The sequence below is a fragment of the Trichoderma reesei genome, assembly GCF_000167675.1.
Source record: "Trichoderma reesei QM6a unplaced genomic scaffold TRIREscaffold_23, whole genome shotgun sequence".
Classification (NCBI taxonomy): Eukaryota; Fungi; Ascomycota; class Sordariomycetes; order Hypocreales; family Hypocreaceae; genus Trichoderma; species Trichoderma reesei.
This window is the reverse complement of record NW_006711170.1, coordinates 106,700-124,177: the sequence shown is the minus strand read 5'-3', so window position 1 is coordinate 124,177 and position 17,478 is coordinate 106,700. Positions and strand designations below refer to the sequence as shown.

General features: G+C 56.6%; 6 protein-coding genes across 6 annotated transcripts; 3 read left to right on the top strand and 3 right to left on the bottom strand.

Annotated features, from left to right (window-relative positions):
* Positions 1 to 1,926: 1,926 nt before the first annotated feature.
* Positions 1,927 to 3,222, top strand: TRIREDRAFT_23115 (Non-Catalytic module family expansin; the record flags this gene model as incomplete). Its single annotated transcript, XM_006968359.1, has 1 exon — positions 1,927 to 3,222. The coding sequence occupies one exon, from the start codon at positions 1,927 to 1,929 to the stop codon at positions 2,830 to 2,832; it is 906 nt and encodes a 301-aa protein (XP_006968421.1). The 3' UTR covers positions 2,833 to 3,222.
* A 748-nt stretch (positions 3,223 to 3,970) lies between these two features.
* Positions 3,971 to 6,579, bottom strand: TRIREDRAFT_68104 (uncharacterized protein; the record flags this gene model as incomplete). The annotated part of the gene is made up of 3 exons (XM_006968394.1): positions 3,971 to 4,225; positions 4,343 to 6,136; positions 6,226 to 6,579. 3 exons carry the CDS (start codon positions 6,577 to 6,579, stop codon positions 3,971 to 3,973), a joined length of 2,403 nt encoding a protein of 800 aa, XP_006968456.1.
* A 661-nt stretch (positions 6,580 to 7,240) lies between these two features.
* Positions 7,241 to 8,737, bottom strand: TRIREDRAFT_68086 (uncharacterized protein; the record flags this gene model as incomplete). The annotated part of the gene is made up of 2 exons (XM_006968393.1): positions 7,241 to 7,678; positions 7,739 to 8,737. Coding segments are annotated over 2 exons (1,437 nt in total), but the record flags the coding sequence as incomplete, so codon positions are not given.
* Positions 8,738 to 11,337: 2,600 nt separating this feature from the next.
* TRIREDRAFT_51407 (uncharacterized protein) lies at positions 11,338 to 13,048 on the top strand. Its single transcript, XM_006968458.1, has 2 exons — positions 11,338 to 11,484; positions 11,647 to 13,048. Exons 1-2 carry the CDS (start codon positions 11,350 to 11,352, stop codon positions 12,889 to 12,891), a joined length of 1,380 nt encoding a protein of 459 aa, XP_006968520.1. The 5' UTR covers positions 11,338 to 11,349; the 3' UTR covers positions 12,892 to 13,048.
* A 263-nt stretch (positions 13,049 to 13,311) lies between these two features.
* On the bottom strand, positions 13,312 to 14,502 carry TRIREDRAFT_5387 (uncharacterized protein; the record flags this gene model as incomplete). Its single annotated transcript, XM_006968351.1, has 3 exons — positions 13,312 to 13,686; positions 13,913 to 14,203; positions 14,380 to 14,502. 3 exons carry the CDS (start codon positions 14,500 to 14,502, stop codon positions 13,312 to 13,314), a joined length of 789 nt encoding a protein of 262 aa, XP_006968413.1.
* Positions 14,503 to 15,515: 1,013 nt separating this feature from the next.
* TRIREDRAFT_68064 (uncharacterized protein) lies at positions 15,516 to 16,481 on the top strand (the record flags this gene model as incomplete). Its single annotated transcript, XM_006968457.1, has 1 exon — positions 15,516 to 16,481. A coding segment is annotated over one exon (966 nt), but the record flags the coding sequence as incomplete, so codon positions are not given.
* Between the last annotated feature and the right edge of the window lie 997 nt (positions 16,482 to 17,478).

The window sequence follows — 17,478 nt, the reverse complement described above, 5'->3', positions numbered from 1 at the left end:
TCGAAGTCTCCAGCGAATCCCAGGCCTGGGCGAGGTTGCAGCGGTTCCATAACTGTCCACAACGTCTCTGGAAATGGACATCCGGTTGGCGGCCATGCGGTGGATACATGGGTGAAGTTAGACGACAGGGCCACGACGCGCAAAGGAGTCAACCGCCACGATTTTTAGAGCGGATGGGTGCCTTGGTCGGCGTGGTCGGAAGCACATGGAAGACGGGTCAAAGAACATGGCCCGTCGACGCCAGCTTTGCAAAGCAATCAACCTCATACTGTGCGATGCACCCTACTGCAGGTCCGGCGCAGCGCATCTGGAAGCAGCACAGTGTTGGGATCAGAAAAGAGGGGCGCCTCTTCTCTGACTCGCCTCAATCTCCGAGCACAGCGTACGTACTATGCTTTGGAATACAGTGACGAGGCACGTGAAGGCGTCTCCATTCACGGAGATGGCGCAAAACGGCCTTCTTTGACGGTCGAGTGCCGCACTCGCTCACAGAAGCCTCGCCTTCAGAGGGGACAAGGAGAAAAAGCCGCACGGCAGCGCAAACCGCTCCCGCTGTCGATGTTGCTGTCCCCACGGAAAGGAGGAGCAGCATCTCGATAGCCGGACGGCGCACTGTCAAGATCCAGGTGGATGGATGGAGAGGCGGGAGCGGGTCTGGCTGCCAGGCGCAGAGATATCCCTCACTGTCGGCAGAGGGCGAGCAAGCAAGCAGGCAAGCAGGCAGGCAGCCAGGGGAGGCCAGAGCAGAGGCGGCGACGCGACAGGAGGTTGCTCCGAAGCAGCAGCAGCAGCTCCGTACAGTACGAAGGACAAGGCGCATGAAGGAGACAACAATCATGACTAAGAATGGAAAAATCCGAACAAGACGAAAAAAAACCTGCACGGCAAGGCGTTTTCCTGTCTCTCGCGTGGCTCCACTGGGATGGCGAGAGAGTTTGCCAGCTGGAGCCGTTGGTGCATGCGCTGCTCGTGCTGGCGACCCGCAGAGTTTTCTCGGGCGTTTGTCACGCCAGCCCAATCCTGCTGCAGTTCTCGGAGCAGCCCCGCCGGGCCTCAGGCACCGTCCAGCGCCCATTGGCTGGCGCTCCGGGTACCTGGCTGGCGCTGCGACGCTGGGACGGGTCCGGATGGCGGCCCCTGCAGCGCCCGAAGGGCTGTTGGCCCCCCTGTAATACAGCGCTAGCCCCCCCCTGGCGGCCAATGGCAGCGCCCTCGGCGACGTGGCAGCCACCAGCAGCCCCGGCGCGGCTGCGATCCGTCGACAGTGCAGGCTAAGCTTTCTTTCGACTATTTTCCGTCGCCGTGCTGAGATCAAGGGGATGGATCCAATGCATTGCTCACCACTGGCGCCCACGCCTTTGCACCAGTACGAGTACACCAGTACTTTAGCCCAGTGCTGTGCAGCTGCGCATCCACACTGGCTGCCCTGGAGGTGGCTCCGAGGGGGGAGTGGGCAAAAGCGGGAGGCGCTAGTAATAGCACTTATAGGAATAATGGAAAAACAAGAGTCAAACGACTCTTCACACACAACACAAGAGAGCTTCAGAGGGCGACAAGGCGAGAACCAGGGGGCCATTCGAGGTCCACCCACCCCGGCAAGCAGCTTGTTCTAGCGCTCCGTATTCATCCTGGGGCCTCATCAGCGGCGCTCCCGCTCCTTGGGTATTAAACAGGCCTGCGCCCCCCCTCCCCTGCTCGCCCTGTTTCATCCCAACGCAATCCGACTTGCTCAAAGTCCAATCTCTTCCCACTCTCTCGGAGCAGGACTCTTCGATTTCTTCCTCTTGCAACCCACGTTCCTTGAAACAACTCCCGCCCCTACGGCACTTGCTTCTTGTTACTGTCTCTGTTGAACAGAACACCACCATCGCACAACACCAAAGGCACCACCGCTCCTTCAGCATCCAGCTCCAACCACCAGCAACCATGAAGTCCGTCGCCGTCGCCTCTGCTCTGCTCGTCGCAGCTGCTGCCGCCCAGCCTCACCACGGCCACCACGCCCGCTTCCACGCCCACAAGCACGCGGGCCGCGATGTCGTCGTCACCGAGACCGAGTGGCACACCGACACCGTCTACGTGACCGAGGTGGTCGATTCCACCTACACCTACTGGGTCCAGGACGGCAAGACGTCCTCTGCCGCTCCCGCCGAGGCCACGGCCTCTGCCACTCTCTCCGCCTCTGCCGGCGAGTTCTTCGAGCCCACCTCCACCGCTGAGCAGGCCACTTCCACCAGCCAGGCTCCTCCTCCTCCCCCGGAGACCACCACTGCGGCCGCCAGCTCCGTCTTCACGCCCCCGCCGCCGCCTCCTCAGACCACCTCCTCTGAGGCTCCCGTCGTCGTCAGCGTGCCTGCTCCTGTCGTGCACACTACGTCCGTCGCTCCTCCTCCCCCTCCTCCCGTTGAGACGCCCTCTTCCGCTCCCTCCCCCTCTCCCTCTCCTTCTCCCTCGCCTTCGCCCTCTGTTGAGGTTCCCTCTCCTCCGGCCAACGTCGACACCGGCAGCGACAGCGGCTCCAGCGGCACCTACTCTGGTGACATCACCTACTACACCATCGGCCTGGGCTCTTGCGGCGAGGACGACACCGGCAAGGACCAGAGCGAGAACGTTGTTGCCATTGCCGTCGGCCTCATGGGCGCCGTCTCCAACGGCAACCCCATGTGCGGCAAGACCATCACCATCCACGGCGGCGGCAAGACCACCACCGCCGTCGTCAAGGACAAGTGCATGGGCTGCGCTGAGCACGACATTGACGTCAGCGAGAAGGTCTTCCTCGAGCTCTTTGGCAGCCTTGACGGCGGCCGTGAGCCCGTCAGCTGGTCTTTCAACTAAGCTGCTGCTCACCAAACTGTCGCAGCTGCGCCTCTGATGCACACCCCACAACAGCTTGCCTGTCTCATGTGCAGCGCGCATACAAGGCCAAGTCTTTTTGAGATGAAAAGACTGGAAAATAAAAACAAATGTCGACAAAATATTTCACGTTATACCCTTCATCTGTTGAATTTGTTTGGATTCTACCATCCCTGGCGTGGATGCGGAATGCGATATGGAACAGGAAAATGATTTTCAATTTCTTCTTCTTCTACTTCTTCTCTTACGAAACGCCTTTGTCTCCCCAAAGGGAGACGGCATCTTTTTCTGTGTACATATAGAACAAATTTCATAGAATATGTCCTCTTTTGTCTTGGAGACTACGTGGAATGACATACCTTTTAGATGCTACCTATTACCTCTATGCTGTATTGGTTTAATTGATTCTTTGACATGGATAGCTGGAGCTTTATTGGTGTGGTGCGTCGTAAGCGCTCTGGTGGCCTGGTGGCTTGCACTGGGTTTTACTCGGGCTTGCGAGAGAGCATATATTGTAGGTACATGCCGTGATTGCTAGATTATTTGATATTACCTACTGCAACATGGATCGATGGATTGACTTGATTGATTGACTTGATTGACCGAATGGATTCAACCAACTCCTTCTCAAATTCCCGGCACTCACGGCAAGCGTGACATGGGGGTTTCGGCATGATCAGCAAATGTTGAACTCACGGCAAGCGTGACATGGGGGTTTCGGCATGATCAGCAAATGTTGATCAACTACCAGGTGCTAGTATTAAACACAAAGCGATCCTCATGGATCACAGTTCATGATTCATTCATACCCTCATCTCTTCTTCAATCATGTTCAAAATGCTATTACTATTTCCCAATCAAGTAACCCGCCATCGGTGAGACGAACACGAGTCAAAGCATTTCTTATAATGACGATAGGCGCTCCCCATGGAAAGAAGGTAATATTAGATCCCGCCAAGCCCCTCCCCCCCAGCAGCACCAACAATCCCCCGGGCAAAAATAAGCGACCAGAACATACGAAGAAGAAGAAGAAATCCTTGTCCATGTCCATGCCATAACTGACTAACTAACTAAACTAAACTACAACGCGCCTCATCTTTCATTCTCTTCATTATTCACTTCACAGCAGCGTCAACAGCTCCTCGACATACCTCCTCGTATCGACGCCGATGCCCTGCGCCAGCCGGCCCATGCCCTCGACCGCCCCGGACGCGCCGCCCTCGTCTAGAGACGCCATGCGGAAGCCAATGTGGTCGCTCGCGCGGCGCAGGAGGAAGATTTCCTTGTCGACCACGGGAGGCGGTGAGTGAGACCACGATGAGGAGGAGGAAGAGGAGGGACGGGGAGGAGAAGAAGGGGCCTTTTCCTCCTCCATCTTCTCTTCTTCTTCTTCGTGGTGGTGGTGGTGGCCTTGGTCTGCCTGCGCGTTCAGGGATGGCGATGATGCCCTCTCGGGAATGGTGGAGAGCGGCGGTGCCGTGGCTGTGGTGACGGTGGAAGGGGTCGTCGCGGCGGTGCGCTGGAGGACGCGGGTCCAGACGATCCACCACCCGCGGTTTGTCTTTTGCGTGCGCTCGACGTCGGCGATACGAGAGCGCGTTGCGGCGTAGATGTTGAGCAGGTGCAGGTGCGTGCTTACAGCATCCGCGCGGGACCACGCCGGCGACGGCGGTGATGAAGAAGAAGAAGAAGAAGAAGAAGAAGCAGCAGACGAAGAAGAGTCGGGGAAGAAGTCTGGGATGTTGGGGATCGACGAATGGACGGTGAGCGAGGGCCGATCCCATACGAGGTCCTGGATGGTATGCGACGACGCGGATCCGGCGACTGGGCGCTCGGGACGGTACCTGGTCGATGCCAGCAGGGGCTTCCGCAGAGGCGCCAGCTGGTAGTGCAGCGAGCGGTAGAGCGTGTCCCAGGCGAGGGAGTCGGTGCGGAGGCGGAACAGAAAGGTGAAGATGAAGGGCTTGTTGACGTAGACGACGACGCGGAGCTTCTCCGACATGTTGGCGTCGTGCGAGTCGTAGCCGGCGGACGCGCCGCCAATCGCCTGGGCCCGGGTCAGCGGGTTGGCTTCGTGCCCAAAGTCCCGGGTGACGCTGCTGTCTGGCCGGTGCTCGGCGGCGTGGTTTTCGAGCTCGACGTGGAGAGTGCGCAGGACGGTGCGCGAGTTGTTCTCGTCCTCTTCCTCGGCATCGTCCGAACCGATGGGCGTCGTAGCATCGTTGGCGGCTGGTGCATCCTCTTCAATGTCTCCTTTGAGGCCAATCAGGAAGTGGCCCGACGACTCAAGAGAAGAGGGCAGCTTTGGCGATTTGGATGCATTCCTGGCATGCGACTTGTCCCCGGCGGCAGCTTGCTGGACGGCAGCGTCGGACGAGTTGCCGCCGCTGCCTGGAAACGACCAATACGATCCGTATCCAAGTGTCAAGTAGCTGACCATCTTGTCGAGCCTTCCAGCTTCTAGTTCAGGAGTTGCGTCACTAGACCCATCTCCCTCTGTTTTCGGCTGAGCGTCTTGGGCAGCGGTCGCAGCTTCGCCTGCGTCTCGTGCAGGCTCCGTTGCAGCATCTGCCTCTGGAGGCTGGCTCTCAGCCGGAATCGTCGCCTTGGACGTGGACTTCTTGCCTCGAGCGCGCCGCGTTGAGGTCGGGCTCTCAATGACGCCATAAGCGTGTTCGCCCCAAGTATATAGATCCTCCATCCAGTGTGTCACGTCTCGTAGCGACTTTCGTGATAATGCTCCCGTCCCGAGGAATATGGCGCCGTCCTCGACACTGGGCTCCCTGCCAGTTCCAAGCCATGGCTCTGCACGGGCCTTGTTCGACTTGCCTGTATCTGTCTCAGGGTCGTCGTGTCCGAATCTCGAGACCACAAGGTCAACAAGCCCCTCGACTCTGCTCACCAGGCCCTCAAGCACCTCCCGCTCTCCGCTCCCACGGTCTTCCTCGCCGACGCCGACGCCGAGCTCACCAGACGCGGCCAGGTTGATGCCGCCAAACATGTCTCTTGCTGGGTTCCCGTGCAGCATGACGTTCCAGGTGGAGAGGAACAGGTCCCAGTAGCGGCCGAGCAGTGCAATGAACTTGACACGGCGGTATCGAACAAACAAGGCGCTCAGCGACGACCCGTGATGCAAAAGAAAGATGCTGTGTGCTCGCAAAAGATCCGTCAGCAGCAACGTGGCAGGCTTCATCTCGCGGCTCGAATACTCGTATCTCTCCTCCTGCTGCTCGCCCGTCTTTGTGGGCAGCCGCGGTGGCAGGGGCACTTTGTTCAAGTCGATGCTCTATCAGCAAAGCTTCAAGTCAGCATCCTATCGACAACACACACACACACACACAAACCCCGACTCCTTTGATGAGAGAGGGTTCTCACAGCAAGAATCCACCACCCGGGCTCCAGCTCATGCGCAATGACCCTCGACTTCTCCGTCTCGATGGCGTCCACCGGCGCGCCGTCAGAGAAGCCGCGGCTGAAGTTGACCATGCCCTGCGCGAGCCCGATCTGGCGCAGCCGCTCGTGGCGCTCCTCCTGGGAGATGCCATCCGTCGGCCTGGTGCGCGCGCGGCGTCGCCTGCTGCGGCCGGAGGACTGCGTGGACACGGAGGCGTAGTAGACGATCTGGTCGTCGATGGTCTCGTCCGTCTGGCCCAGCGAGGGGTTGTAGATGGCGAGGAAGCCCAGCTGCGCGGGCACGATGCCGCCGCCCGTGGGCGCGTGAGACGCCATCTGACCTTGACACACGCGGGAGCCTGGCAACTATGAAGCGGTGAGCATAGACATAATAGCTGGTGAATCTGTGAAGACTGGATGCGGTTGAATGAGCGAGTTGCAGCTGCGATTCGAGAGCGTGGGAGATGTTCTCATGAGTTGATGGTGCGTGTGAGAGAAGGGAGCATGTGTTGCTGGTACAGGATGTTGATGGTTCAGGTAGAGAAGCCTGTAGGTGGGGGAGGAGGCTTGAGCCGCTGCTTGAGCCTGAGGTAATGCTAACAAGCAGCCCCTCCAAGGCGGTGCTTGTGCGTCATTGAAGAAGTTGAGAGGACAAGACAAATTGAATGACAACGGCCAAGATGATTCTAGCAATGGAGAATTAGAGACTAGATGCTTTTGTTCAATTTTCTAAGCCAACTTTACTTTAATGAGTTCAGGCATGAAGATCGTTGTCGATCTCACGCCGAGTTCGGCATGGCATGGCATTTGGCACATGCCGAATTGTAACATGACATTGATAGAATTTCGTCATTCACTCATCAGGATTGCTATATAGTGTACAGAGATAATGATTATGGAAGGCATTAGGAATCGGGCTCCAAAGCAGAAGAGAAAAGAGCTGGAAGGATAGCAAGCGAATGGGAGGAAAAGAAACAGGCTCAGAGAAACCTCTCTTCTACCAGTTACCAAATGGCATGGTCGACTTCTTGGAGACTTGAGTGCCTTCTTTCCGCAGCTTCGCCAAGTCAACCGCACTGCCCTCGCCCTTTTCCTCAGCAGACAGCTGATCAAAGCTCTTCTTCCTGCGGTCCCGCTGCCTCTTCATCACCCGCAGCCAGAAAAAGTACAGCAGAAAGGTGACGACGGTGAGCGGGATGGTGATGGCCCAGTACAGCCCAAACTGGGGCAGTGTGCGCACCGCGATGCTGCTCGCGCTGGAGTCGACGCTGTCCCAGTCGAACATTGACGTTGAGAAGAGGGCGGAGATGAAGCTACCGGGGAGAAAGACCATGGTGACGATGGCGAGCGTCTTCATCGACAGGGAGTCGCGGTGCTGGGATTCTGCGAGGTCGAGATTTGCCTTTACGTCGTCTCTGGATATGATGCCGGCGAGCTGCGGATCCATGTTAGCTTATGCCTGCTATCCGATCTGTGCTGGCTGGTAGGAACTTACAGTATTGATCTGCAGTTGAACACGCCTCAACGTGTACTCTATATCGACAGCCTGCATCGACAGTCTATCCTGCAAGAGAGACACATGGCTTCTCAGAAGCTCCTTGGAGCGATTTGATACATTTCTGGATGGCTGTCCGGGGTCCCCGAAGCCTACAGAGCCTCTCGGCACACCATTCTCCAAGATGAAAGATAGTGTCTTTTCGGCCATTTTGCTCTTCCTGCTCACGCTGGCAAGCTTGACGGCGTGTCGATCCACCTGGGCGGCCAGCTTGATGTATGACTCCGTCGAAGTCTCGTGCTTGCGTTCTGCGACTCTGTCCTGGCCTGTACGCTCCTCGATCTCGCGCAGCTTCAACTTGATCTTTGCCTCCTCGAAATGGACCTGCATGCTGAGGATCATGCTAAACAGTAGGGCTGGGAACATGGGGCTTCTGTAGAGCAGGGCATCCCAAGGCGAGCAGAGCGTGTCGGAGAGGAAGTCCTTGTTGGACTCTTCGACGAGGATGAGGCCCTGTGTAAGAGGTAATACCTCTCGGCCGGTCTGTTTGTGCGTGAAGGGACCCTTCTGAGACCAGACAGCCACCAGCTTGGGCATGTAGCAGAACGAGTATGTCTGCCGACCTTTGGAAGGTATGGCAGACACATTCGTGATGCAGGTCTGCGAGTAAGTGTAGGCCAGTTCCAAGTTGAACTCCTCGAGCAGCGGGTCTAGAACTTCTTTGGATAGTTTGAGGAGCTTGCGCTTGATATCGCAGCCTATCAAGGCCAAGCGCAAGACAAGAGACTCGCTCGCAGTGCCGTCGTCTTCTGTTCCTTCGGCCAGCCAGCTGTCCAGCTCCTTCAGGTGGACGGGCTTGCGGTTGATGCTGATTTTGCCAGAGTCATTCTGGTGCCTTGCCTCGATGACTTCGAAGGACGTGTCGTCGGAGTTGGAGAAGCCTTGCCACAGATTGACCACGCTGAGCTTTTGGTAGATTTCCTCCATGTTTCGCAATCGACAGACAAACTTATACAAGAACCGACAAGAATAGAAGAAGGACACAGTCAGGACGGGAACACGCAACTCAGCGAGCGACTGTCATGAGCGAGGTACAGATACAGCTGAGAGGATTCGTGTGGGCTTCATCGGGCATATATACGAATCGTAGCCAGCGCGCGTGCGCGACACTGCAGGTCACCACCATCTTGGGGATCCAGCCGAGCCTGGTGGATGAAGCGCTCTGAGAGGGTGGCAAGCCGCAGGCCAGGGGGGGCTCGACCCGGACTCTAAGCGCCGGCCATGCAGCACGATTTGCAGGACCGTAGACGCGATGCCGAGGGCTTGCAAGCAGCGGCACGAACAGCTTCGGGGGGGCCACAGCCATGGAATCCTGAATGGGGAAGAATTATTCGTCCGAGTGTCGTCTGTACGATGGCCTGTGATCTGCAGGTCTCCGTAGAGGGTTCCCCGGGCATGGCTGAGCGGGTTGCGGATAGATGAAGCGGCTGAGAGCAGAATGCGACGTCGCAAGGGGGAGAGACTGGGCATACAAAGTATACAAACTCGTGGAGTATTATCGGACAAGGCTGTAGGACGGAATACATATATGAGTGTGGTCAGACGGCTGGGATGGAAAACAGGTCGTGTTGGTTCTTTGCTCTGAATGTCTTGGAGAGGTGGAGGATGATAGGTTCACCGTTTGTAGCGCCGGCCGGGGTCTGGGTGGCTTAGAGGCCCTTCTTGATGATGAATATTTGCACGACCAACATCGGCTTCGTTCGTATGCAGGGGATCGGCGCGGCAAGTGTTGCTGCTGTTGGTTGTGTGATGATGAAGTCAATAGGCGGGATGAAGTGTGATGAGGCTTCTGAAGAGTTGATTGATACCTTTAGTGATTCACTCAAGTTGCCACATGTCTCGTTGACAGTTGATGGCTTAGCAGAACATGAATAAAGCCGCCCTCCCAATTCCTAAGATCGCATCCAATCCCCAGATCAGTCGGAAATCGAGATCATGAGCCGATGAGATGAGGGAGAGCTGGGGTTTCTTCTCAAGCCATGCCAAGGTGTGATTCTCACCCATAAGTACATGTTGGCAGGAAATGATCAGTCAATATTGCTCCGTGTTCGTCAAGCAAATCTCGACGAAAGAGTCCCTCAGTAGGCTGCAGTTAGATGCTTTCCTTGCATGATCTCGTGCGGAGATGCCAAACTACGGCCATGGCAGCATCTTGTCATGGGCACATCGGATGATTTTTTTGGCATGTCAGCCCGCAGAATTCATGAGTGCATTTGAGAGGGGGTGAGGCAGAATCGAGGGCTCAATCTGTGATACTAGCAGCAGGTCCTGTAAGCTGGAGCTATGTATCCCCCCGCCCTGTCGCCCTGCTGAGAGACTCTGCGATTGCTTCCTGGAGCCTTGGCCAGGGTGTTTACTCTTCGTTTCATTCATTGTCCGGATAACCTCTGTATTACGGCATTCAATGTTGTATCATCTCAACCATCATCTCTTCATTGCTTGACACGTGTTTGGCAGTGTCTAATAGAAAGGGACATACGAACGTAAGCGACTGATGGAGGTTTCAGAAGCTTTGACAGGGCCTGAAGTGCCCCGCCGTCCGTGAAACAGCACGCTAAGCCCCGCTAACGATTTGCCGTCATCACCTCTATGGTACCTACAGTACCAAATATTAGTAGCTCAACTCTAGGGATGGATGCTGCAACACATGGAAATTTCACACCCACAAGCAGCTCGCTGACGGACTGACATATAAGTTCATTGGTACGAGTACAGGATCACGCGTATATTGACCTTGCCGCAACCAGAGGGAATAAATAAAAATGAATCGATGCTCTGCCCATCGTCAATCCACCTACTACTATCGCATCCGTCTATCCGCCGCTCGTCTCGCTGCTCCGCCTCGTGCTTACTGAACCAGGTCCCCACTCGCGAATTGAAGGATCACAGCCCACTTGACACCACGATCGAGACTCTCCAGCAGCTCCAGCAGCGCACACAGAACTCGGTCCCAGGCTCTGTTCCGCATTGCCTCTGCCCCTGTCGCCCTCCATACGAGTACATACATGCACTGTAGGGGCCCCGCGACAAGTTCCCCAGCTGCTGTTTACAGGGCAACGGCCAGGGAGTACTGAAATAGGTGCTCGTACGTCATCCGCCAGACGAACTCGACTTTGCCTCTCCGTCCTCCATCAATCAGGTCCAAGTCAGCAGCCAACCATCTTGCATCTCACTAATCCCTCCCGATTCTCCTCATTCTTCCTGCTGAAGCTGCTGGTCGCCTTCATTGCCGCCTTTCTGCTCCCCCGCCCGTCTCGATATCACCAGCATCATCTCCTCATCTGCGCTACCTAGCTATCACGATACTTCTCTGCTCCCATCGCCGAGCTCCGGGAAATTGCATACTACCTGACATACAGACTCCAACCTCCGCCGTCACCATGAACAACATCGGCGGCACCATCAAGCGCCGCTCCACCGAGGCATGGCAAGCTGCGCAAAGCAATCTGCCCGCCATGCCTGCCGTACCGTCGCTGCCCGCTCTGCCTTCTCTCCCCGCCATGCCACACCTTTCCTTGAGTGCCTTCAGGAGGCACCCTCACCAAGAGGGCATGAGAGGCACGTGGGAGCGCATCGACCTGCCCCCGGTCCCTCGCTCGTCCCATTCCCTCGACATCGTCTCCGGCTGCGCCTACATCTTTGGTGGCGAGAGCAACTCCCACGAGCCCGCCGACAATGACATGGTTGTCATCCGCCTTCCCTTTAGCAGCGCCGGCGCCGATTATTTCAAGATTCCGGCAAAGCCAGACACGACCATCTCTGCACCGGCACCGACTCAGGACAAGGGCAAGAAGGATGGACCGGATGAAGCAGCTAGGGCCAAGGCCAAAGCTGAAGATCTCGGCGAGGAGCCCGCTGAGAAGGAGAGCGACGATGATTTTGAAGACGCCGAAGAGGCTGCGAAGCCGACGGCCGCGGACAAGGGCAAGGGACGGGCTACGGATGACAGGCTGGGCCAGGTCCCGCCGCCCCGAGTCGGGCATGCAACCGCCGTCATCGGATCCCGCATCTTCCTGTTCGGTGGCCGAGGCGGACCGGACATGAAGCCCCTTGACGAAGGTGGCCGCGTCTGGGTGTTTGATACTCGCACCCGTCTCTGGACCTACCTCGACCCCGTCCCGGCAGTCAAGGGGGGATCAATCATCCCTCACCCGGCACCGCGATGCTACCACAGTGCCACTGCAACAGATCGCCCCCGCGACTTTGCGCCTCCCCCGCCGACAAAGCCCAAGTCCTGGCAGGAGTGGGCGCTTGGCGACACCTCCAAGACGGGCATCCCGCAGGATCCCATCGTTGGTAATGTTGCCGAGAGTGCAATTGACGAGGAAACCAACGGTTACGGCACCTTCTTCGTGCATGCGGGCTGTCTCGCCAGCGGTGACCGTACCAGCGACCTCTGGGCCTTTGACGTCCATTCCCGCATGTGGACTGAGCTGCCCGCGGCTCCGGGACCTGCCCGCTCGGGTACCTCAATCTGCATCAGCAAGAGCCGAATCTTCCGGCTTGGTGGGTTTGACGGACAGAATGAACTTGGAGGCCAGATTGACTTCTTGAATCTCGAGGTTGAGATATTCGACGATCGCGTCACTCGGGGCGAGGTGGCTGTTCGAGCCCGCGGCGGCTGGCAGTCCATCTTGGAGGATGTTCCCGAGGCCTCCTCACGCGAGATCCCCTCGGAGAACGTCCAGGCTTGGCCTGCGCCACGAAGCGTGTCATCTCTCGAGGCCATCACATTTGGCGGCGGCACCGAGTACCTCGTGCTGACCATGGGCGAGGCAAGCCCCGGCACAGAGGGCCACGCCGGCAAGTCGCACAACGACGTCTGGGTGTTCCAGGTTCCGCCGGTGGGCATGACGGCCGCGAGCTTCACGGCGGCCATGTTCTCGGCCGTGGGGCGCAAGACTGGCGAGGGCAAGTGGACAAAGGTCACCATGGGTCCTTATGACGACGAGGTGCTGGAGATGCCGAGGGGTCGGGGCTGGCTGGCGAGTGCGCCAATGTCCGACTTGGAGGAGACGGGCATTGTGATTTGGGGTGGGCTGGACGATAACAACAGGCGGCGTGGCGAGGGATGGATCCTGCGGCTTGCTTGATTGAGCCTTTTCATTTTCGTTGAGCCTCTACTTTGCCGCCCCATTGATCTCATTTGACATTTGCTCATGATGGTTTATTTGCATACAAGCTCAAGATTGCGAGAAAAAGCTGGGCGATTGTACAGGATTTTCTGTCATGTCTTTATTCCTTGGATACTATTTGCGAAGAGAAATACAGAAGGAAACATGCCCCTATTCGGGAATATCCTGCACGCACATGCATTTGAATTGACTGTAAATTATCGCACAGCACACCACCGCCAGTATGGTCTATATCCGTTTTTTTGTCTCCTTCTTTTTGTTGGCACTCAACATGGCGTTATGTACATTTCAAATCCGTGTCGAAACACCAGCCCTCGTTGCCCACCATCCCACCATCTCACACATCCCATTTTTCATCCTCTGTTGTTTGTTCAAAGTTTACAAATCCGACCTCGTCTTCTCCGCTCCCCACGGCTCTGATGTCAAATTCGTCAACCCGGCGCTGTTCTCGCACGACTTGCGACCCGTGAGGGGGCCGGCGACGGGCATCTTGGCGGGCTTGCCGGTCTTGTCGGCGGTGGCGGCGGAGGCCTTGAGGTCGTCGAGCAGCTTGACGACGGTCTCGGGGGTGAGGTCCTCGTAGTAGTCGTCGTTGATCTGGATCATGGGGGCGTTGACGCAGGCGCCGAGGCACTCGACCTCGATGAAGGTGAAGAGGCCGTCCTTTGTGGTCTCGCCCTGCTTGATGCCGAGGTGGGAGGAGATTGCCTTGACGATGGCGTCGGAGCCGCAGCCGCCGAGTTGGCAGGGGGTCTGTTTTGTTGGCGATGATGATGATGGTTAGTTGTGTGTGTGTGTGCCTTTGAGAAGGGATTATTTGAGTGTCTTTGGGAGGGGGGGTGATCTGAGGAAGATGCATGGCTGGCTTGCTACCCCTCCTTCATCCCGCTTTCAAACTTGTAATCATGATACAACATGTCGTGACTGTTGCTTTCCCCCCCAATTGCTCAAAAGAACAGATTGATAGAAGGTGACATACCGTCGTGCAAGCCTGGACGAAAAACTTGCCCACGGGCGTGCGGTTGTACATTGTGTAGAAGGAGGCGACCTCGTAGACGCGCATGGGGGGCATCTCGAGCAGGCGGGCGACCTCGTTCATGACGCTGATGCTGGTGAAGCCGTGCTGGCGCTGGCCGAGGTCGAGCAGGGGCATGACGGCGGCCTTTTTGTACTGGGGCGGGTAGCGCTTGAGGATCTCGGCGATGAGCTTCTCGTTCTGGGCGTTGAACTTGAAGGGCAGGTCGGGGTTGTTGTCGGGTGTGTTTCGGTGCTGTTTGGGGGGAGAGACACGGTTGGTTCAGAGGTCAGCGCTTTCTGGTCTTCTTGGATTTGCCCTTTCTCTGGAAGCCAATTTTGTCTCTCTCTCGATACAGGCGAATTGGCCCGAGGGGAAGCGACAGTGGGAGTGGCCGGCATTGGGGTTTTTTGATTCTTGGTGATTCTTACCACTTGGAGAGTGTCGCTGGGCCGGCTGGCTGTGAGGGAGAATGCGCGGGCCTGAGGCCGGGCGGCGCGCGAGGCGCAGCGGATGCCGGAGCGGACGAGGAAGGGCGTGATTCTGCTCGCCATTGTGGGTAGATTGTGGTGGTTTGGAGAGAGAGGGGGGGAGGAGGAGGGAGAGCGAGGATGGAGGAGGGTCAAGAGGCTGGTTTGAGAGAGCTTTGAAATGGCATATCTCGGAGTCTCGAATGGATTTCTTGGTTGCTGCTTGCAAAATGGGGGGCTGTGATTGGTTGGGGCGGCTGATGTTCGGGAGGTGGGCGGCCTATATTTCCCTCTATGATGCTCTCTGTTGCTTGATGCCTTGCCGAGTGGCTTCTGCTGCTTGCATTTGTGTTTGCATTCTTCAAAGTACAATTGTTTCAATGACTGAAGTCAGTTGGGCAGAGCAGAGGTATTTGCTTGCTCATATTGCCCGTTTGATGTTGGCCCTATCAGCATCTCTGTTGTGAAGCCGTGGAGGGCTTGTGCCTTTCTGCGAGTCGGATACTACTAGTAACCGCCTTACTAATGCCTACATAGGTACGATATGAACATCAATGGTTGGGTAGAAAGCTGCCAATTTTACAAGACTTCAAAAGCCTGCCACTCGAGGCATCCCGCTGGCTGCTTGTTACCGTCCGGGCAGTGGAAAGCGAGAGTGATTGACGACTTCATCAACTTGAGGCTGATCTTCTTCGTTGCGTCCTCGTCTCACGACTGGAGACACTGCTTACCTTACTCACCTAGTACCGTATTACCTCACAGCACCACCACATGCACCTCCGATATCAACACATTTTCTCCATCCGTTGATTCTGCACAATTGACCGGCATCTACGACTAGCTGGACGTTACATACCTTACGAACACCGGGCGCTTAAACCAACTGCCTGCATCATGCAACGTTAGCACATCCATCTGCCGCGGTACTTTGGGGCTGTACTGTTACAGCGCTAGGATTAGCAGCTCGAAGGATCAACTCCATGTCTCCAAGTTTATGCTGTGCCGCACCTTCGTCGTCTCTCTTCAACTCTTCATGTCCAGTCCAATACAGCGGTGAGCGAATAGAGCTGCAGATGCTAGACTCCCGCTATTTCACGATGCAGTCTCGACGAGTCCAAGTCCTCCTGGCCGCCTGCTGGTCCTCGTCGTGCCTGGCTTCTAGTATATCCAACATCCCCGACTTTGCCACGTCTGAAGCCGGAAATCCGTTTGTCGACGGCTGGTATGCCGACCCAGACACCCAATTCTACAACGGCGAGTACTGGGTGTATCCAACCTCGTCGCGGCCCTACGACGAACAGACCTACCTGGACGCCTTTTCATCCCCAGACCTCGTCCATTGGACGAAGCACTCGAATATCCTGACAGCCGACGACTTCACGTGGGCACATCGAGCGGTCTGGGCACCAGCACCGATATACCGCAACGGCACCTACTACCTCTACTTTGGCGCCAACGATATCCAGTCAGACTCTGAGCTGGGCGGCATCGGCGTGGGCGTGGCTGAGCGCCCAGAGGGCCCGTATACCGATCCCCTGGGGCGTCCGCTCGTCGACGCATATCACAATGGCGCGCAGCCAATCGATCAAGACGTCTTCATCGACGACGATGGCCAGGCGTACATGTACTATGGCGGACACTCCCACGCCAACATTGTCAAGCTAAACGACGACATGATCAGCCTCGGCACCTTTGACGACGGGACAACGTTCAAGGAGATTACGCCCGAGAACTACGTCGAAGGACCGCAGATGCTCAAGCGCAATGGCGTGTACTACCTCTTCTGGAGCGAAGGCGGCTGGACGGGGCCCGACTATGCAGTTTCGTATGGTATGAGCAGCTCGCCTCTTGGGCCATTTGATCGCATCGCAAAGATACTCCAGCAGGATGAAGCAGTGGCGACGGGCTCTGGCCACAATGCGGTGATTCAGGTTCCTGATACAGACATCTACTACATCCTGTATCACCGGCATCCGTTGGGCTCCACGGACGGGAACGACCGCCACTTGGCCTATGACAGGCTCTACTTTAACGATGATGGCACGATCGAGCCGGTTAAGATGCTGGTGCACGACAACTTTGAAGATGGTAACATGATTGGCTGGGCAACGTATGGCGGCAGTGGTGACTGGGATGCTTCGGCAAATGTTCTGCGAGGGAACGGCGGCCTGGCCCTCGTCAACACCAACTTCTCCGACTTTACCTATGAAGCGGACGTGCAAGTGTCGGAGCCGGAACAGAACGATTGCAGCTGTCGCGGCCATGCGGGCATCGTCTTCCGGGCGTCGGAGGCCTCCGCCGAGAATGGCACCACGTTCAAGGGCTATTATGCGGGCATCAGCACCTCTGGCGCTCTGTTCCTCAGCCGGGTTGACGGGGCCGACCTTACAGTCCTGGCCAGCGAAGAGGCGGGTGTTGCAACGGCGGAACGATACCGACTGAAGGTCACGGCAAATGGGAGCTCGATACAGGTGGCTGTCAATGACGAGCAAGGCACTACCATCAGGGTTACGGATGAGGTTTATGGCAGCGGAATGGATGGCGTCAGGATATTCAAGGCGGAGGCGGAGTTTGACAACGTCAACATTACTCGCATCACGTCGAGCTGATGACAGTTGCTGCATTGTTGGTCATTTACCTGTTTGGGTAGTTGTTGTTGTTTGTTGTCGTTGTACATCCATCACGACGCTGACTACATTACAGACGTAGAATTCATCTTACCAGCTAAGTAGATAATAGATAGTCGCGGAATCAGCACTATCGCCAGAATCATGCAACTTCAGCGTTTCGATTACAGGGACTGCCAGCGCGAGATTGCTCATGATTGGTATCAATCCGTTACAGCCAAACAAACTGCTAGCGCCGCCAATCCCTCTCGACCTGTCGATCCTGCAACGGCATTTTCAGTCGCTCAGCGACCTGCCGCTTCCCGGCATCTTGCGCGCAGATCGCCATCCTATGAGGCTTATGTCGATCAAGCTTTTACTCAATCCCCACGTGTATCAGAACTCACGCCAAAGCGAAATGAAAAAAACACCTCATTCTAATGACAGGTTCTCA